The sequence below is a fragment of the Canis lupus genome, chromosome 13, assembly GCF_011100685.1.
Source record: "Canis lupus familiaris isolate Mischka breed German Shepherd chromosome 13, alternate assembly UU_Cfam_GSD_1.0, whole genome shotgun sequence".
NCBI classification, from domain to species: domain Eukaryota; kingdom Metazoa; phylum Chordata; class Mammalia; order Carnivora; family Canidae; genus Canis; species Canis lupus.
In genome coordinates this window covers 43087910-43110583 of record NC_049234.1, presented here as the reverse complement: position 1 = coordinate 43110583, position 22674 = coordinate 43087910, and the positions used below count along the sequence as shown (strand labels likewise).

Below are 22674 nucleotides of genomic sequence, written 5' to 3'. Positions count from 1 at the left end.
AACATACTATCTTTCTCTGCTTTTATACTTTACTGAAAAACACTGCAGTGGTCTCCTGGCTTATATGTGTGTTGGTGGACTGGGAGTGCCTCTAAGCTGCATTATACGACTTTCTGCTCTATCTTCTCTCACCAGACTCAAAATCTAAAAAACATATTCCTGTCTAACTAATGAAATGCTATAATTGCTTTTTCATAGGAGACACTGGGAGTATCAGTCATCTTCTTTAACATATTCTTGGGCTATTATGCAGATTTCCATGAAAGTAAATAACAAAAGTAAATAACATAATTAAAATAGTATGGGTTTATTGATTAATCTAGCAGGAATGAACCGAGAACTTTTTCTGGGTGACAGGCTCTGTACTAGGTGCAAGGAGTGTAGACATGAACAAATCCCTACTCCTCAGTATCTCACTAGTTTCTTGGAAATGTCACTGCATTTGTGGGATTCCATTTTCTCTTATTTATGTTTAAAAGTAAACATCAAAATTCAGAAGTGGAATCATTATACTTAAAAGGTTCATAATTTATTAATATTCACAACTACTGATGTGCATTTATAGGGAGAAAAAAACAAGCCACTTAATGATCTGCAAATGGATTGCTAGTTATCCACATTACTAATGTTGCTTATTTAATCCTAGCAGCAGAATCATCAATGATCAACTAATTGGAATTAATACAAATTTAGACTTTGGAGTAACTAGAATTCATCCATATGCAAATATAGGAATATATCTGCTATTAAAAAATATATGTACACACATATAAGGATACGCACATACACATAATTTTGTTTTTAGAGTCCTATTTCAAAAATTGTTCTACAGAATATAATTTAATTATGGATATAGGTGAATATGTGTACGATGAAACAGTATTTCACTGATACAACATTGAGTAGCAACATGCAGAACCCTGACAACATTGTAGTATGTCATTAAAAGACCACACAACAAGTAAGACACAAACTCATAAACATTCACTTTATTGTGACTGATGCTTAAATGTGAATTGGTCTGTGATCGTAGACCTTGGCTCAAGGTATGGAGCAGGGCCATCCCAGAACAATGTTATCAACCTGGAAAACTTGTAGATGGCAGGTAAATGAACTTTTCCAGAGTCCCAGAGATCTAAGGGCAGAGATCTTGCTGGAAACAGCTAGTCCTTTCTCTCTTTCAATTGAGAATGTAGCTGTGATGCTGAATTTGCTCAAGAACCAAGAGTACCTAGTACTTACAAACATTCCCATGAGCAAAAGTACATAGAAGTTCTTCAAAAAGTCAGTAGTATAGCGAGAATTGACTGTTAATTCAACTGTGGAGAGACTTCTGCATGGAGAGGTCAGCTGTCTCCCACTGGGACACACGGGCATGAAGGAGGTGCCAGGGCCAGAGAATGGCTAAGACAAGATATGCTTCCTGCCCTCCAGTGCTAGAATCATCTAAATTCTGCTAAGTTGTTCATCTTTGACCAAACAAATCAGAAGGTTATATCTGTTTGAGTGTTGTCTCCTGACAATCCATAGCTGGGGTGCTGTGAAAGTATAGTCCAGCGAGGCCTGTGTGCATTAATTTCAAAATGAACATGTTTTAAGGACTATTTATATCTTGATGAAACTATAGCACTATTTTTACATGTTACTCGGTGAAGGCTTTGAAGAAAAACCTACAGAACTAAATACAAAGATGGTACTTAAAATAAATACAATGCATTTTGTCAGTATTCTCATATGATAATGTAACTTTTATGTCCAGAGAGTGGTATCATTTTGAATTATAAATACTTCATGAGTGATTGCTATTCCCAAGTAAACCATTTAAATGGGCTTTAGCCATTTATAACCTGGATCAAGGTAAGGTTATTCCAGTGTCTTCATCTATGACTTTGGGACTATGGAGGATATTTTAACCATCACAGGGTGCAGTGGTTTTTGCAGGCTCTGAGGAGGAATTTGTTGTTCATTTCTCAAAGTGGTTACAATGAAAATACTCTATGATCATGATTTTTCTCTCTTGGTCTGCTTCACACTGTAAATATTGAAAATTGTAAATTTCAAAGATTTTTTTTTACTTTACAAAATATGATCTGTATATATCAATTTTTATAATAGTGATTCTATGTAATATATAACCTTTGATGTTGTACTTTATTGGTAGTTCTTACTAAGTGCTTAATTTTTTTTTCTAATTTCCTACAGATGCATATACAACCTCAGAGGTCACTTATATTTGGACTTACAATGCATCTGATTCAGTACAAGTTGCTCCTGATGGCTCTAGGTTAAATCAGTATGATCTGCTGGGCCAATCAATTGGGAAGGAAACAATTAAATCCAGTACAGGTTAGTAAAATGACTCTAAAAAAAATAGTTTCTAAGAAAATTGATGGGTCAGAGTCACTGAAATATATTAGTTTACTTAAAAAGTTTTGGTCTTGGAGCCCAAGAACTAGTAGCATAGATTGTAGGAGCTTTTTAGATATTTACAGTCTCAGACCTGACCCTTCATGAAATCCAGATCTGCATTTTAACAAGATTCCAAGGAGATGTGCATAAAGTTTGAGAAATGCTGGTCTAAAATAAAAATTCAAAAAGTGCATGTCTTTTTAGACAAGCCAATTTTACCTTCAACCAATATCACAATTTTCCTAGTTTTTGAAATCTTTTCCTTCTATTCTGGATAACTTGTGACTATTCAACTCTTGATTTATGGATCATTACTACTGGCCTGTGTGGGAAAGCTGATGCCCTTTCTAAGGGCCACACTCATCTAAGAAAAAGCAGCCGTGTTGAACTGATGACTTTACCTCCGGCAGATATAACCCCAGAGAGCAGAAAGGAGGGTAGTTCTCAGGATTAGATGGAAATGACAGCAGCAGATGAGAGTAGACATACAACACTGAGAGATTCAGAATTGGTGACCGGGTCAACAGTGGAAAATTTGGGCCCAAAGACTGGATCCGTCTTAGAGATGCAGCCAGACATGGACGCTTTAAAAAGCCAGAGAGGGGATCCCTGGGTGGCGCAGCGGTTGGGCGCCTGCCTTTGGCCCAGGGCGCGATCCTGGAGACCCGGGATCGAATCCCACGTCGGGCTCCCGGTGCATGGAGCCTGCTTCTCCCTCTGCCTGTGTCTCTGCCTCTCTCTCTTTCTCTCTCTGTGACTATCATAAATAAATAAAAATTAAAAAAAAAATAAATAAAAAGCCAGAGAGTTAGAACAATCAAAGCAGAGGCTTAAAGTTGGTTCCAGTGGGGATGTAAGACCTGAGCAAGTAAGATAATTTATGGCCAGAGAGCCTTTGTGAATCCTGTATCTCCTCGGTCAGGGAGCATGACCTGGAGAGAAAAACAGATGTCGTACCTTGGACATGTAGTGCAAGTTTCTCGGTAATATTAAAAGTCTCTTTTAAATATTCTTGCTATGTTAAAGAGGCATTTAAAGGTTTATATTTTTCATGTTGTATATGAGATAAATTCTTTTTTTTTTTTTTAAATCAGGGACTGTTCTTTCTCAACTCTGTTCTATTTCCAAAATGTTCAAACTATTGAGTATTACAGTTCCTTAAGCTTCTTAAATTTTTTCTTCTAGGTGAATATACCGTAATGACAGCTCATTTCCACTTGAAAAGAAAAATTGGGTATTTTGTGATTCAGACATATCTGCCTTGCATCATGACTGTCATTCTCTCCCAAGTGTCATTCTGGCTTAACAGAGAATCTGTGCCTGCAAGAACTGTGTTCGGTGAGTGAATAGCTACACACGTCCTTGTGCAGCGCATTATGTTTTGTAGCATACTTTCAAAAGCATTCTCTCTCTTGATAACTCACACCAATGATGTGTGGTGTGTGGGGCAGGGCAGACTGTCTCCACCTTGTAGATGAGGAAGCTGAGCCTCAGGGAGACAAAATATGGAGTCAGGGTCACACTGTTAATAAGACATGTAGACACCACTCAGATCTTCTCAAAATGCATTTGGTCTTCTTTGTGTTTCACTCTTCTTTTCATTTTGCTTTTCGTTACTTGCCTTCATGTCAGGATAAGGAGAATATTCTTAGAGGCTTTGATTTGGAGCCTAACAGTGCTATATTTCTAGGCCTTCTATGTTTATTTTTGCTTTGTTTTGCTTTTAGAGGGACAAAGATGATCTTTGTATTTCCGGTTAGAGAGAGAACGGGAAGAGGGGGAAAAGATCCCTCACTGACCACCACTAGTGTGTTTGATAAAAAAGCTAATTCTCTTGATTTAAACCATGCAAGGGGCAGGGGTCTGCTTCTCCCTCTGTACCTTCCCTCATTCATGCTCTCTCTCACTCACTCTCTCAGTTTCTCTCTCTCTCTCTCGAATAGATAAATAAAATATTCAAAAAAAAAATAAAACAAACCAGGCAGGAGAATGACTGCTTTTTGGATGAATGAACTAGGCTGAAACATTTTGTGCAAAGTAGACTGTCTTTTTGTGTGTGGCCACCTCATTCATTTAGGAAAGTTTTATTGAGAATCCACTCAGTTGGATATTGCACCAGGCTCTAGGGCTCAGATACATATAAAATACAGTCCTTACTTTCAAGCGATTCAGTATAGTGGAGGGCAACAGAAAAGGCAGAAAGATAATAGCAACACCGATTAGTGCATTGTAAAAGAGGTACATACAAGCTGTTACAAGGTAACGAGAACTTTTTAAGTAGCTTAAATCTTTAACGTTTGAGCTAAATCTCTTTTTATTTTTTTATTTTTTTAAAGATTTTATTTATTTATTCGTCAGAGACACACAGAGAGGCCAGGGACACAGGCAGAGGGAGAAGCAGGGTCCATGCAGGGAGCCTGATGCAGGACTCAATCCCAGGACCCCAGGGTCACACCCTGAGCCAAAGGCAGATGCTCAACCACTGAGCCCCCCAGGTGCCCAGTCTCTTTCTTTTAAGTTAAGTTTTTTACCTTAATTCCAGTATGATTAACATAACAGCATTATATTAATTTCAGGTGTATAATATAATATAGTGATTTAACAATTCTGTATACATCATTACTCAGTGCTCATCATGGTCATGATAAGTGTACTCTTAATTCCCTTCACCTATTTCACCCAACCCCCTATCTAACTCCCCCCGATATGCTTTATTTTAAATGAGTGCCCTCAGTTCTAGTTATTGGGCTGAGGCTTGAAGGATGAGTGGGAGTTTCTCAGACAGATGAGATGAAGCAAAAATCCTAGCTTAAAAGGTTCCGATTGTGCAGTAACATCAAGGGATGAAAGCACATAGTGTGCTCAGTGACAGTGAGCTGTTTCACTGTCATTGCAGATACATTAGACAGAATTATAGTTTGAAGCCTAGATGAGAAGAGCCTTGTAAGCCATGCTAATGCAGTGTACCTTTATCTTATAGGCTATAGCAACCCATTTTGGTATTCTGAAGGTATAAATATGTAAAACTTTTAGAACAGTGCCTGACATTTAATATGTACTACATAACATTAGCTACTCTTTTTATCATTGCACAAAGATCAGTTTGATTCTCAACACTAGCAATGAATAATTCAAAAGGAAATTAAGAAAATAATTCTATTTGCAGTGGCTTCAAAAGAATAAAGTGCCTAGGAATAAATCTAACCAAGTAGGTAAAAGACTTGTCCATCCATGGAAAACTGTCAAACTTTGCTGAGAGAAATTAAAGAATACCTGATTAAATACCTAATTAAAAAACAAATTAAATGGGAAAGATATCCCATGTTCATGGATTAGAAAACAATACTATTAAAATGGGAATAATCTCTGAAGTGATCTGTAGATTCAGTTCAATACCTATCGAAAGTCCAGTGGCCTTTTTTTGCAGAAATAGAAAAATCCAGTCCTCAGATTCATTGGGAATTGCAAGAGGCTTCAAATAGCCAAAAGAATATTGATAAAGAAAAACAAAGTTGGTGACTTCAGACTTCCCAATTTCAAAACTCAGTACAAAGCTGCATGAATCAAAACAGTGTGGTAGTGTCATAAGGGTAGATGTATAGGTCAGTAGGAATAAAAGCAAGGTAGAAACAAACTCAGATGTTCATGTGAATTGATTTTCAACAATGGTGATTGTTAAGACCATTCTATGGGATTTTCAGCCCTTACCAGCAGCTAGATAGATGACCACCATATGCAAAGGAATGAAGTTGGACTTCTACCTCACTCCAGATACAGCAGTGAAAGCAAATGGATACAAAACTTTAATAATATAAAATCTGAAACCGTAAAGCTATTAGAAGAAAACATGGCAAATCTTTACTATCTTAGATCTAGCAATAGAGTCTTAGATTTGACACCAAAAGCATGAGTAACAAAGAAAAAAATAAATAAATTGGATTTCATTAAAATTGAAAACTTTTATGCCTCAAGGAACATTATCAAAACCGTGAAAAGACAACTTACATATGGGAGAAAATATTTGCAAATCGTATCTCTGATAAGGATTTAATATCCTGACTGAATAAAGAATTCTTAAACTTCAAAGATAAAAAAACCAAAAGCTAGATTTAAAAAATGGGCAAAGAACTTTAATAGACATTTTTTTCCTCCAAAGATAGTATACAGCTGGCAAACAAGCATGTAATGTGATATGAAACATTATTGGACATTAAATAACTATAAATAAAAACAACAATAAAATACATTCCACATACACCGGGATGGCCACTGTAATAGTAAAACAAAACAAAAGACAAGAAATAAGCGTTGGTGAGGATGTGAAGAAATAGAAATGCTTTTATATTGCTGGCAGGGAATGTAAAATGATGCAGCCTCTGTGGACAACTCTTTGGCACTTCCTTGAAAAGTTAAACATAGAATTCCCATATGACCCACCAATTCCACCTTGAGGTATATACGCAAGATTAGTGAAAACATATGTTCACATGGAAACTTGCATACATATGTTTATATCAGCATTATTTCTAATAGCAAAAAGTAGAAACAACCCAGGTTTCCTCTCGTGGATGAATGGATAATCAAAATAATCAAAATGTGCTTTATACTCACAATAGGATATTATTCACCCATAAAAGTGATTAAGTACTATTAGGATGCTACAATGTGGGTGAACTTCAAAAACATGATATTGAGTGAAAAGAAGTGGACACAAAAGGTCACAGTGTATGATTCCTTTCATAAGAATTATCCAGTACAGGCAAATCCATAGAGATGGACAACAGTGCCATGATTGCCAGTAGATGGAGGCAGGGAAAATGGGGAGTTACTACTTAATAACAGGATATTCTTCTAGGGTGATGAAACTTTGAAACTAGAGAGAGGTGGCGTTGGCAGAGCCTTGTGGATGCATGAATGCCACTGAATTGTGCACTTTAAAATGGTTAATTGTGTACTTATGGATTTCAACTCAGTAAAATAATTTCAAAAACTCATGAGTTGAAAAATAAGGCAAGGAATGAGCATTTGGACTTCCCAAGATTATTAGACTCATAGGTATCTTTTCAGGTACCTATTTCCAAAATTGCAAATTTTTGAACCAAAAACAACAACAGCAGCAAAAAAAAGATGAGGCCAAAAATAAGAGAAAATTTCCATTCAGATGGTTTAAACGAGAAGTTTGCATGATTTTCAGAGCACAAATAATACAGAAAGAAATTTTAGGAAAAAATTACGTATTTGATGTTGAATGGATCTTCCAGAAAGATCTAAATTTTTATTTAAATATGTAACAAGTCAGATAGAATAAAATAATGAAGTATTTGTTTAATAAAGGTTGTGAAGAAAATACTGAGGCAAATAAAGACTGAGATTTCATAGCATAAATCACATAGATGCATATGTTTAAAGAGGCCAATAGTAGTCCACTTAAACAGAGATGAAGAGGTGAATCAGTATTTGACTTTGAATGAATAGAATGTGTTAGTGTCAGGGCTGCTATGTTGGACTATAACAAATGTACACGAGTTTTTAAAGATTGGTTATAAAAGTAACGTGTAAAGTTAAAATTCCAGGCTCTATTTGAAGGCATAAATTTTATATGAATTTACAGGGGTGAGGACCCAAAAGTCAGATTTTGAAACTGATTTTTGGGTAGTTGAAACTTGAAACTGGTAGGTGATAAGAGCATTTTGAGTATTATCTCCACAAGTTATTCTCTGTAAAGTTTGTAATAAATGCAATTCCATGTGAATGTAAAAAATAAAAGATAAATGAAAATCTTACGTCTTGCCTGGAATGGGGCTTGAAAGCTGCCCAGCCATCCTACTCCAGAGGATCTCCCCATCTTTGAACGGCCATCATCTGATTGATACATAACAGTTACCGAGGCCAGGTCTCTACTGTCTTTAAATTTCTCTCTCTGAATTTGTGGTTTACAAGCTAGGGAGAGATTGTTCAATCATCTGCCCTCCTCAGGCCTGTACTGCTTTCTTTGACGGATAACCCACCCACGTGAAAAACTACTACAGTTAAGAGAAAGATGTCAAATTGTTCAACCTTTGAGATCTGGCTTCATGCTGTGAACAGAATAAGAAAGCAGAGACAACAAGACAGTAGGCAGAGGAGATGAAATCACAATGCACATCCCTTGGTATTAGAGACTTGGTTCCATTATATTGGGTTTTATCTATTCAGTTTCTGTGGCTGTAGAAGCCAGCTTGATTTTTTTTCAAAGGGACTGCCTGTGTATCTCACAATGATAAAAGCCTCCTTCGACTTCCTCTGAGTGTTCATGCCCAGTGCATTCATTGCACATCAATAAAATACTTGTCGAGCATCCATTTATGTGCACTGTTCTAGATGTTTGGGGTAAGTCCCTGAATGAAAACAGAACAAAACCCCCTTCGTGATGAGGTAAACTGAACCTCTGTTGTCGATAGTGTAAGGAAGCACCTGGGAGACTTTTACCCTTACACCTGGGTTTTGTGCTGTCCAGGCCCCTGCATTTCCAGTATCCCAGCCTCGCTTTGTCTTTCTATAAACAGATACATTCCCCTATTTTGTGAAATTGCGGTCCTGGTCCTTTCAGTTGATTAATGTCCATTGGCACTTTATATAAATGAGAAATAATCATAACGAATTTGCCAATTATTATGTCCACATTTGAATCCAGATCATTTTTCGAATTTACGGAGAAGTTATGAATATAGGACTATGTTTATGAATATATGAATAAGCTTTCCTATAAGAAAAGTGTACTAGTATATTTGTGTTATTTTGTATTTTGGCTACCTTCTCATGTCCTCCCTTGGACTTCTCTGGTGTGTGTACATGGGGTTGAGGGAAGGGAGAGAAAGGGAGGGAGAGAGCTCTCTGGTGTGTCTTATTATAAGGACACTGACCCTATTCGGCCCTATTAAATCAGGACCCCATCCTTACAACCTCAATTAATTTTAATTACTTCCCTTAGAGACTCCATCTCCAAATACAGCCACACTAAGCATTAAGGCTTCAACATGAATTTGGGAGTGTTGTAAACATTCAGTCTGTAACACTGCAGTAAGCTTTTTACTGTTTCTTGCTTCCACCCTTGTGGGACTTGGTTCCCAACATCTTGGCCAGAGGGATACTTTTCAAAATGTAAGTCAGATCATATCAACCCTGTTCTCTGAACCCACTGGCTCCCAGTGTACTCAGAGTGAAAATGAAAGGCCCTTCAGAGGTCAGGAAGTCCTAATGCAGCATGAACTCCCTCCACCTCCAAGCTCTACTTCTGCTACCTTCCCGTCTCTTCCCCTTCCCCTGATATGCACACTGGCCTCTCCCTTATGAGCATGACAATCATTCACTTAGGGGTTTTGTCTCTTCTGTCTGCTTGGACCTCTTCCCCCCTCATCCCCCTACCCCCACCCCCCTAACCCCCACCCCAGATACCTGTGTGGCTCATTCCTTCCATTTCCTTAGGGCTTTTCTAAACTCTCATTTTCTCAGAGACGACAACCTAACGGTCTAACTTAAAATTGCCAACTGCTTCCCAATGCTGTTTCTGTTGCCCCAGCCTACTCTAATTTTTTTCTCCATCACACGTATCATCTTTTAATATGTTACAGAAAAAAATATATATATATATTTTTACAGAATTTGTCTCCCCCTCCAGAATTTAAATTTCAGGAGTGCTGTTATTTTTGCCCTTTCTAAAGCTATAGAGAATAAGTTGAAACAAAAAGCAAGTGCAGAATGATTTTAGGAAGATGATCGATAAATAGGTGGGCAGATGAGCACATACATTTCTGAGTTCGACAGAGGTAGATTGGCAAAAGCACAACCAAATGAACTAAAAGATAGTTCCCCGATTCTTTAAATTTGGAAGTCAGAGGAGGATTTCCCAAAGAAGTCTGAGTGACCCGTGGAAAGAAAAAGTAAGTGGAAATTACCCATTGCAGTTGGCTAGCCAACTGTGTTTAGAAGGAGCTCAGTGCAGGGGGCTGCAGCCATCCTGATACTAATTGCAAGATGATGGGGTTCCCCAAACTACCCTTGGTTTTGAGAATTCACTAGAATGTACAGAACGTACTGAAAGCTGTTACTCTCACAGTTGTGGCTTATTACATGGAAAAGGTCCAGACTCAAGTCAGCCAGGGGAAGAAGCATGGGGCCTGGGTGGTGTCCAGATGCAGCTCTCCCGTCATCCTTTTCACACAGAGCCCTGGACAGCGTCGCTTTCCTTGGCATTGATGTGGGACAGTGGGTACAGAGCGTGTTTCACCAGGAAGGCTCACTCGCACCATGGTGTCCGGAGTCCTTGCTGGGGCTTTGTCACATGGGCATGATTGACTAGTCCTGTGGCTGAAGTCCGATTCCAGCTGCCTAGGAGGATAAGCTTGTGCGGCCTGGTGAAAACAAACACACAGAAGCACCTAGAGCCAGTTGTTACTGGTTGGCTGGCCCAAAGCCCCAGGCCCACTAAGCACCCCCTCTCAGGTCTATCAAAGCCTAGAAATTCCTTCCCAGAAGCTGGGGGCCAAGTCCAGACCTCTCTCAGGGGCAAGGTTAAAATTCTTTATTAAACATACAGTACACATTATGAAACCAGATGTTAAATATCTAATTATTAAGATTGTCATTTTGAGTCATCACTATATCTGCTTACGTCACGCCCTTATCAATACGCTCTCTCATTTTCTTCCTCCCTTCTTGCATTCTGACCTTCCCTTTTATCCTGTGTCCTCCATCATTGTCCAATTCTCTCAACATTCAGCATTCCTTTCCTTCACCAGCATGTCCAGCAAGTCCTTTAGTATCAGAAACATCTTGTTGGCAGTGAAATTGGTGAGTGGAAGACATGCTTCTTTTTGTGATTCCAGAAAGCCCTGCCCAGAATGGGCTCTGTGCACCTGGCATGTGACGCACAGACGCATACTGAAGGTGGTCGTAAAATTGGTACATAAGAAGGACATTCCACTGAAATGTTGAGGGAACAGTCCTCCGTCAGGCAGAAAATTCCCTGATAATGAGATGGTTGTCATTTAATAAGGAGAATCGTGACCTGAAGTAGATTAGATCTGAACACAGACTCTTTTTCTTTAGTAATAAAGCAGCTAACACTATTGAGTGCTTACTGCATGTTTGAAAAAAAATAAATATATATATATGGCACCAGGAACAAAGAGAGTATCTCTCAGGCCTTGTCTGCACTTCTAGACTGAGCGAGTGTGTAGCCTTTCTGAACATGTGCTGGCTACCTCATCAAGGGGCGCAGAGGATCCGTGAAACAGCACGTGCCCAGGGGTTCTCAAGTCTTAAATAAAACATAGAAACAAAGAAAACATAGAAAACATACCTTTCCTGTATACTTCATATACTCAACAAACAGCAAGTCTGAGTATTTCCTGAGAACCTGGGATATTGTAGGTTGTTCTCTGAATCCAAGGGGCATGTGTGTGTGTGTGTGTGTGTGTGTGCGCGTGCGCGCGCGTGCAGCACCTGCTGACCCGGGGGCCACCCTCCGTCGGCCACTGCTGATTAGGCCAGTGATGAGTCAAAATACACTAATAGACCATGGCCAGAAAAATTAGAGAGCCTTGCTAGTTCTGCTCTAGAGGCAGATTTAGAAGTTGTTTTTGGAATAGAGGTGGCCCGGTTAAGCTTGATTGATGAGGATTGAGGAGAATGAGCTATGAGCAAGGGCACCGGGAAAGAACTGAAAGTGTGTGCTAGTGTTTTGTCTCTTTTTGTTTTTGTTTTTTTTTAATTTTTAGACTTGGTCCAGGATGTGCAGATATCACTTCAATGCAGTTATAACTCTTCAAGTCACTAGAGCAGCCTATCCAATCCTATTTTCTACCCTGAAATCTCATAATAATGAGGAAAAAAAAGTTCTATATAATCACATTATCGAGCCCCGTCTGTTGGTCGTATACTCTCGTAGACACTTCACATTGACTCATTATTTAATTTTGAAAACAAAACGCAACAAAACTCCAGTTAAGAAAATTAATTGTCCCCCTTTTCCAGACAAGAACAGTGAAGGTATGAACCTGGAGGTATATAAGCAACCCTTTCGTTATCAGACAGCAGGTCAGAAACAAAGAAAGAGTTTGACCTTCCAGCTCTCTGATTCCAATACTTTCCTATTTTCTACGGCCTCGTTAGGTTGTCAAACTACTTTATCCTTCTTTTCCCTTTTTCTTTTAGAGCCTGAAATCAGAAATAATGCTGGGCGATTGCTTCTTACATGGGTAATTTCTGTTTGAGAGTCAGGCTTACTAAAAACATAGGTCAGAATTTGAGGTGAGTCTTCACATGTGAATTTGCTACTTAACTATTAGGATCAGCAGCTGCTTATTGAGGTGTTCTGGGTCCCTGGCCCTATTCCTTGCCCTGAAGTTGATCCCATCCGATTATGGTACAGCAGTTAATACTGAATGACTTTCCAAGTTCTTTTCTTCCAGGTGACATATTCTGTATTTTTTTAAAGATTTTATTTATTTATTCATGAGAGACACACACAGAGAGAGAGAGAGAGAGAGAGGCACAGGCACAGGCAGAGGGAGAAGCAGGCTCCATGCAGGGAGCCCGACGTGGGACTTGATCCCAGGTCTCCAGGATCACGCCCTGGGCTGAAGGTGGCGCTAAAACGCTGAGCCACCCGGGCTGCCCCATATTCTGCATTTTTAAGCAAAATTAACCTGTGAATCCAGGTCTTTAAAAGTATAGCTTCTCAAAATAGCATCACCTTAGTCATTAGAAACTCCTGTTTAATCTTTGGTGAAGAAATTTGATTATTGCTTTCGACTGAGGTATTTAAAAAAGCATTTCTCTATAATTTACATTGTCTTGGAACTCATCTGTGAGAGTTTGATAACCTTAGAGTGTATATGAGGGAGAATCCAGGTGTTTCAAAAGTGGGTTTTGTTTTTTTGTTGTTGTTTTAATTTTTTATGAGTATATATTTTTCTTTCCTTAAGCTTTGAAATAACAGAATGGAAAAACAATGGCTTTTCTACTCTGATCACTTTATTGTTCATACAGGTTGAGGTCATTAAATATTTAGTTTCACTATAGCAAAATTTTGAGTGCATATTTATCCTCCGTTTTTAAATTCTCAAGAAAATTCAAGTTATTATCTATTTTCATGTATCCTAGGCTTTGAAGGAAATGATTTCCATTTGGATGACTTTTTTGTGATAAAAAAATTTTTAATACTGCATTATTCATCAAAAGTAATGTAATATCTCCCCAGTTAAATCACCTCAGTAGGCTATAAGAAATCACCAAAACTATTAACATTTGAACAGTCACCCTGCATTTTTATGGCAATGCAATTACAAGACTGAAATAGTAAAAGGACTTGATAACAATAGAGGGTTTACACAGGCTAGTGTTTTATGTAGTCTCCTGTTCTTTTATTGTCTTATTGTCATCCTACTGAATATATTATTTTCTTTTAAATTCATAAAATTGGAATATTACTGTCTTAGTTCAAGCTGCTTCGACGAAGTACATAGACCGGGTGGCCTGTAGACAATAGGAATTTATTTCACACAGTTTTGGAGGCTGGAAGTCTGAGACCAGGATGCCAACACGGTGGGGTTCTCACGTCTGATGTCAGCCTCATGATGTCCTACCATGGCTGAAAGAGAACTAGGTCTCTGGCCTCTTCTTAAAAGGGCACTAATCCCATTCATGAGGGCTCCACCTTTATGACCAAATCACCTCCTAAAGGCTCTACATCTGTCACACTGGAGATCAGATTTCAACATAGAATTTGAGGAGAATACAGACACACGGTCCATAATCCTTACTATGGTATGTAGCAGTGACACCAGACTGGAGTTTCATGGGTAATGGAGTAGAGTTACGGGGATCCCAGAATGATATTCCTGGCAGGCTGCATTTAACAATTTTTAGATCCAGCCTTACTTTAATCCAGAACTTCCATCTCATTCCTGACACTATTTGAGCTTAGATGTGAACCATACTAGGCTTCTTAGAAATCACCTCTCAAATGTAATAGATGATGACTGATGGGTAGTTCTTGTAAGAGATTGGTCTTAAGCCATAATGACGCCCCTGAATCCATTTGATAGCAAAAGGCAATCAAATTGTGCCTAATCAAGAAGATCAGTCCTGTCCTTTTAGAAATCTAGGAACTGGGTAGTTCAGTCATGAAGATGATGGGTTTAACAAGACCAGAAATAGATGTGAACCCACCCAGAAAACACTTAGGGCTTTCTTGGAACAATAGAAGGATGGAGGGGAATCCAGTTCAAAGCTTTCCTTTCTCTTCTTTTGTAAACCATGTCAAGCTATTTCTCAAGGTAGGAAATGAATGAGCTGAAGTAAAATAGCCCAAGGCTTTCTAGGCATCCCTTTAAGTAGCATAATCCCAGTGTCTTTTGATTTTACGTAAACCACCACTAGATGGGACTCTTGCATCCTTGGTTTGGATCTTAGCCTCTTGCTCCATACTCTGGGGCCTACTGAACTCAGCAGTAACAGGGAAGCTGTAGCGCTCTTTGTTTGACAGGTTCTAAATGGGACATTTGTTTATATCATTTAATGTTCCAGCATATAAAATTTATATTATAATTCCCATTTTAGAGATAAAGTCACTGAGGCTGAGAGATAGAGAGGGGAAAGGAAGAATTTAATATTTGTTGAGCAGTTCTGTGTGCTGGGCATATATGTTTGGACCATCCACCAAACATCTGTAAAAAAAATATATCATTTCCATTTTGCAGATGGGGGGGTTGCTGAAGCTGAGCAGAGTTACCTAGCTGCTGTGGCAGGAGTGGAATCCAAACCCTTGCCTGATTTCAGTGCACATTTGTCTGGGTAGAGCCTCATCTCAAGTAACCTAAATACTTTAACGGATGATATAAACTTAAAATTTATTAAGATCTTGGAATGCCTAGGTGGCTCAGTGGTTGAGCGTCTGCCTTTGGCTCAGGTCGTGACCCCAGGGTCCTGGGATCAAGTCCCACATCGGGCCTGCTTCTCCCTCTGCCTGTGTCTCTGTGTCTCTCTGTGTGTCTCATGAGTAGGTAGGTGAATTCTAATAAATAAATAAATAAATAAATAAATAAATAAATAAATAAATAAAGCAATTATTAAGAGCTTAAGGGCTTCAGGGATGGAAGGATTAGATTCATGATATTGAAAAATACACGCTATGGACATACAACTGACTATTTATAGATTAGGCGTGTGACTTAGTAGTGTGGACTTTTGAGACAGACTGCTGGGTTGGCATCCCACGTCCTACTTGATAGCAGCATGATCTTCAGCAAGGTGCTCAACTCACGTGGCCTGTCTCCTCAACTGCAGATGAGGATGACAGTAATACGTCTTGTAGGCGCTTCCCAGTGGCACTTTTTATTACCCAATCTGGAGTAATAGAAGAATATAAGGCTTAGGTGCCAAAGACTTGCACTGTCTTTACATCACATTTATATCACAATGTTCTGATTAAAACTCTGTTTTATTTTAAAGCTGACTAGACTCTTAACTTGTATATTCCTTCCTGTAGAACTATATATAAGGTCCACCGCTGTTACTGTTCAGTCTTTAAAATTAGTTTTTTCAATCAGCGAACCCACAGATAATGAGAATTCACTGTTGCCAGAGTCTTGAGTTCGGCGGCAGCAGTTTTAAAAAGACACAATGAGCCACATGCCCACAAGCCACTCAGAGTGTGGAGGAGTGAGACAGACGTGTAAATAAGTAAGCGAAGTGAAGGATTATGGGTGCCAAGAGAGAAATCTATTAAAATAAGGTAAGAGCAAAAAGAAGAAACAACTATATTTGAGGAGGAACCCTTCAGAGAAGCCCAAAGGGAAGGAGAATCAAGGGACATAATTATCAAAAGCAACATGAAGCATATGGAGAACAACCAATTATTGACCAGTATATCGTAAGCATGGGATTCATTTCTTTGTAAGGATGATTAGATAGACAGAGAGGCCAGTTCATGTACAGCCCTACCTCTCCTGCTAAAGCCATGGAAACTGCTTGAAAGGTGTTTGAGCAAGGGGTTGAAGTTGACATACGTGGGCTTGGGGTAGAAGACTATGGGGACTATTGGATAAATGCATTGAAATGGTCTAAGGGATACAGAGCGATTGTTAAGAGGTGATTGGCCTTGTCTGGGTGAGAAATAACAAAAGCATAAAATAGGACAAGAGTATTGGTGGAGAGGGAGTTACAGATTTGAGCGATCCGAGGGAGGGCGAGCATGCAGGACACAGTGCATCTGAAGGGGTGAGAAATCTAGTCATTGCAGAACACGCCTAGATTCCTAACTGAGTGACTAGATAAATGTCATGTTGTTCCCTGCAGTAGAGAGTTATGGAAGACATAATAGGTTTTGGTTCAGTTGTGAATGTTTAAAAATTTGAGGCGTCTGTGGGACTATCTCTGTCAGATTAGTGTAGTAGTTTTCGCTGGTGCCCGTTTCCCTAGTCTTACCTTCCTCCATTCCATTCTACACAGTGCAGCAAAAGTGACCTTCCTAAAACTCGATTTCCTTACGTAACCCTCTCCTGCATGAAACCTTCCTGTGGCTCTACTTTGCAGCCACGGTCTGAACTTTTTACCATGATTACAAGGTCTTCATGAGGCCTCCCCAGCCACCGTGAACCCACCTCTTCCTATGTTGACCTACATCAGACCTAGGAGCATGTTTTTTCCGTCATTAAATATATCTTCCCATCTCCTTTTATGTATCACTTCTTCCAGGAAGCCCTCTCTTACTCCAATATCTCGATAAGTATCCTTAGTTTGTCTTAGAGCACCCCCATACCTTCTCCATCACTTGTTATACTGTCTGTATAACATGCCTACCAATCATCGGCATCGTCTAGTAGGTTATATTCTCCTTGAGAATTTAATCTATGTTTTTTTAATATACTCATGTCTAACAAAGTGACAAGCCTAACATGTTTTTATTTATTTATTTTATTTTTATTTTTATTTTTATTTTTTTATGTAACATGCCTAACCAAGTAGACTGGTTCTACATTTTTAATGAAACAAATGTTGTATGGAAGGTTCAATAAATTTTTACTGACTCCACGTGGAGATATTCAGGAGATGGTCAGATATTTGGGCCTAGAGCTCATGAGTTGGGAGAGGATTAGGAAATGAGAATAAATGATGCTGTCAAGAGAGAGCAGTAACATAAGAAGAGTAGAAGAGCAGTATATTGCTTTGTGGAATATCAACAATTCAGTGACCAGTGCTAAGGGACAGCCTACAAAAAGAATGCAGGAAGAGTAGTTAAAAGATGCCGTGTGCGTGGGATACTTGCAGCTGTGGAATCTCTATGTAGATGGGACCAGGCTGTCTGCAAGTGGGGCTTGGGACCCCCTGGAAGCTGCACTAGCACAGCAAGCATGCTGACCTGGCTAGCAGGAGGCCAACGTCGGCGTGTTTGGGTTAGTTTTATTATGGAGTTTGGCATGTTAGAGGGTCCATACAAAACAACCCTTTCTTAAAATTTTCATAGGAAAATTTCTGAAGACCCACAAGCCTACGTCTATCAGAGATGATCGTCTTTTAATTAGCTACAGCATACTAGAAATTTGTATTCTAGTGGTGTACACCAAATCAAGACTACCGTTCTCTGCCTCTCTTACTGCTCCGTGGAAGTCGTATGACTCATCCTCAAAGACATAGGAGTAAAAGTCAGATGTCTAATTTTCCGTTTGTGGCCTTCAGCTCAGTGAAAAGGGTATGGCTCTCCTCCTTTCCCCTTCTGCTTGCTGGACTGCGGGTCGAGTGTTGGCAAGCTCTCCCGAACCTCCAGAATATGAGCAGCACCTTAAAAACGGCAGAGATGTAAGAAAGAGGAAACCTAGACCTTTGGTGCCAAGGCCATCGATACCCTTGGATGTCTTATATGAAAATTGTTAAATGAAAGTTGGAAGGTGAGGGCTTTCGTTGCATTTTGTCTGCTTTCCTGCTTGCTCACTCTAGAGAGTAGTCTTTAGCTGGTGTTTAGCTTAATACCTTTTCCCAGACTTAACTGTAATGTTACATATATATTGATATACATATTACATATATATGTCATGTGATGCATATATATATATTTATGTAGCCACCCTAAATATATTCTACATACTGTATGCACACTATTATATATATATATATATATAGTATTTTGAACAGAGTTATTGAGCACATAAATGTCTACATACAAACTGTGTTGCAATGATCATACATTGCTCCAATATTATTATTATTTTTCAAAGATTTATTTATTTATTTATGATAGACATAGAGAGAGAGAGAGAGGCCGAGACACAGGCAGAGGGAGAAGCAGGCTCCATGCAGGGAGCCCAACGTGGGACTCGACCCTGGGACTCCAGGATCATGCCCTGGGCCAAAGGCAGATGCCAAACCACTGAGCCACCCAGGGAGCTCCCCATTGCTCCAATATTAAATAGTGCAAGGCATCCATCTCCCTAGTTACTGAATTCTGGAAAAAATCGCTGGTATCTGACTATTACTATGTATTTGTGTATTTAGCTCCAAACACACACAAATATACACATTCATTTCTGTGTCTATATCCACACAACTAGGTATATTCGCTTCATAAGCTGTATTCATTCATTCATTTCAAGATTATGTGCCAGACGCTGTGCTAGACCTTTCAGATACAAAGTGAGTAAGAAGGATACGATCCCTACTCTCACAGAGGCTACAGTCTGTTGGAGGAGATGGGAAAGCGGACAAGTGAAGATACTATAACTTCAACTGTTATATTGAATATAACAATATCTGTTATATTCTGTGATATTCAGGGTGCTCTCTGATAACATGGAAAGGGTCCTCAACTTAGATTTGGAATCTTAACTGATCCTTATAGCTTGAGGCTTCAGTACTGATTCTCCAGAGTCCCTAATACTCATATACATTTTCTTACATATGTACTTCATGTTCATAATGATAGTAAATAAACGTTAGTCTATATTCATGAAGATCTTTAACCTATTACTAATTTAACAGTGTATATACATGTTACAGTATGGTCAGTACTATTACTGTATGACCTTTCTTCTTCCTTTCAATCTTAAAATATAATTTTGAGTATGCTTATGGTGAAAGTACTAACTAATTTGGCCAAACTTTGTTAAGTAGTAGTTTTGCCAAAGATACTGTCAAGCCAATTGGTGTGTGTGGGATGAGGGTGAAGAATACTAGGTAACTTGATTAAATAAATCAGGTATGTGGGATTAAAAACTTTGGGTTGATTTCTTGAATTTTTCTATTTTTCATGAGTTATTTTAAAATGATGCAGATACCACCGCAGTATTATAGCGATATGCTCAAATTATAATTCATTTTGGTTTGTTTGTATATGCTTCCTAAGTTCCTCTTCTAAAATTCAGCTAGCAGGAACGTGATGGACTATCAGAGCACCTATGTTTCAAATTTAATTATGCTGGCCAAATTCAGAGATTTGTGAATTTGCCTTGTAGACCGTCAGTCATCTGTTGACATCAGCCCCAGGAGGTTGCCTATATTATATTGATTTCGAAATATTCCCCAGTTTTTCTGATTGTCTGTCAAGCTCAACCACCCAGAACACAACCAGAAATTCAGAAGTAGAAAAAAATAGACATTTGACTAATAAAAAATCTTGTTATAAAAAAATCTTGTATTAAAATCAGGGACTGGGCTTCAGGTTTCAGCACTGACACGTGAAGAGCTTGTAAGTTGTCACTCTCATCCTTGCAACAAGAAAAAGCTGAACAAACTGAAAATTAAAGACTTTCATTGCATTTGTAAGAGAATCAAGGTGACAGGCAAACTGCCATCCCAAATTGTGAAGAGGCAGACAGACACATTCAGAGAGATGCAACTAAGATTTTTTTTTCTTTTTTTTTTCTTTTTTTTTTACCTGCAAGAGATGCTGCTTAAAGCATCCTGCACTGGTAGAGCCCCTTAAATGCTCATTCTGATGAATGTCTGGAGACAGTGTCTGGACGAGTGTGACAATGAGAAGTTCCTAAGGCCAGAATCTTATGATGAAGCCTTGCATGTTCATGGGCATTGCCTTCAGGAATCCCACCAGGCTCTAAAGGTAAAGAGCTGAGCAATATGCGTTCCTGTCTACTACAGTGGGAGAAGAAGCAGCAAGCAAAAAAATCATTTTGAAGTACACTCAGTCCTTATCCACAGCAAAGCCATGCCCAGAGGAAGGGACTGGTGAGAGCCTCATCCCCAATGCTTAGAGGCCATTCCTCCCACTCCAGTGCCTCTGGCCTTACTGCCTCACCTGAGGAGCATGAACTAATAAAACATTGTCAACAGAGATCAGAGCTTCAAGGAAATTGATTGGGCGTGCCACAGCCAGCAAGGGAATGAGAAGAGTGGGGAACAGAACTGTGTCGGAGGAGAGACACTTGCGAGGATTACAGCCTGAGGCACAGGCCCACTGGAAGCCTGAGATTTAATCGGGAGATTATAGAACCTTCCCACCACACCAGCGAAGCTCCAGGAGTAAGACAGCAATAGCTTTCAGCAGAAATTGCTGAAGACACAGACTCTCTGGGAGGAAGAGTACTTTGGAAAGTCCAAAGTCAAGAGGGGCAACCACAGCAAAAACACGAAAGCAACCTGGATCCCGTGGCACCTATGATGAGAGAAGCATGAAACATAGCACCCCAGCAGCCACATTAACAGAAATCCTTCACCAGGGTCTGTTTATCTCAGTTCCTGTGACCCGACTCAACATGGTCAACTTTCAACAAGGAATTACCAGTGATGCGGGTCAATTGTATCTCAATAAAACTGATGGGGGAGTTGAAAAGAATTAGAAGACATGCCAGAAGGAGAAATGAAAAACAAGACACGGTTGAGAGGAAAAGCAGACAACAGAATCAGACTTCGATACGACATAGGTGTTAGGATTATGAGACAAACAGTTAAAAATAACTATGGTTAATCTGTTACTATCCCTAATGGAAAAAGTAAACAACATGCAAGACAAAATCAGTAATGTAAGTAAAGAACTGGAAACTCTAAGAATCAAAAAGAGTGATAGAAAACACAGGAACCCTCTGGGTGGCTCAGCAGTTGAGCGTCTGCCTTTGGATCAGGGCGTGACCCCAGGGTCCCAGAATCGAGTCCTGCATCAGGCTCCCCGCAGGGAGCCTGCTTCTCCCTCTGCCTGTGTTTCTGCCTCTCTCTGTGTTTCTCATGAATAAATAAATAGAATCTTAACAAAAGAAAGAACTAGAAAACACAGTAACAGAAATGAAGAATGCCTTTCATCAGTAAACTCAGTATGGTTGAAGAATGGATCAGTGGTCTCATATACAGAGCAGTAGAAACTTCCCAAACTGAAACTCAAGCAGTAAGAATAAAATAGTTGAATGCACAACAGCAAAAGAGAAGAGAACATCCAGGAACGATGACAACTGGAATATGAGAAGGTGAAGAACGGGAGAAGAGAGCAGAAGACATTTTGAAGGCGATAATGACCAAGAACTTTCCAAATATTAATGAGCAAACTATAGATCCAGAAAGCTCAGAGAACATCAAGAAGGATAAATACAGAAGCAAAACAAAACAACTGAACAGAACACCTCATTATACCACATGCAAGCCGCAGCAAAACAAAGGTAAAGAGAAATGTGGAAAACCTAAAGTTAAAAAAAAAAAAAAAAAAAAAAAAAACACCTGTAGAGGAGCCACAGCCAAAGTAATATCGTTACGCAGGGAGTGATTGTGTCACCACCCTGCTTAACGTGAGCTCTATCGTGGTTTCCTATTGCTCATGAAGCCCTGTTACCTGAGCTGATTCAGCAGGTTCTGGATTATCTGGCTCCTGCCTCTCCCTCGGCCTCATCTTCTCCTGAAACTCCAATCTGCTCTCTTCCCACCTTCCAGGCTTCTTTCCTTTCCCTCTCAAATGCCATGTTTCCTCATGTCCCCGCTTTCCTGGGCCTGTTCTTTCCCCAGTCTACCATGGTCTTCCCCAGCCTTGGGAGAAGGTTCAACTCTAACTTTTCCACTTATTTCCTTAGAGAAGTCTAACTCAAATTCCCAGTCTGGGTAGATCCCCCCAGTCAACAGTTCATCAGAGACCTTATCCAGTTGTGATGGCAGGTTACTTTGTGCTCTTTCAAAAAATGCATATTTTTATCTTTTATCTTTTATGGTTTTGCTCACATGCCATTCACAGCTCTACCATGTGCAGCGCAAAAGGAGGATGAAAAGCATACTTGGAGTTAGAAAAGAGGGAATACG

The 22674-nt window shown here is 39.3% G+C and overlaps 1 protein-coding gene across 18 annotated transcripts in view; it reads left to right on the top strand.

Moving 5' to 3' along the window:
• The window catches only part of GABRA2 (gamma-aminobutyric acid type A receptor subunit alpha2), a 179232-nt gene that overhangs the window by 76277 nt on the left and 80281 nt on the right, over nt 1–22674 (top strand). For all 18 annotated transcript variants that reach the window (XR_005368986.1, XR_005368985.1, XR_005368989.1 and 15 more), the window contains 2 exons: nt 2203–2346; nt 3595–3747. Coding sequence is in view for 13 of the 18 variants with exons in the window: in XM_038555993.1 (XP_038411921.1) it covers nt 2203–2346; nt 3595–3747 (297 nt within the window). In the remaining 5 variants the exon portion in view is untranslated. The remainder of the gene's footprint in view (nt 1–2202; nt 2347–3594; nt 3748–22674) is intronic.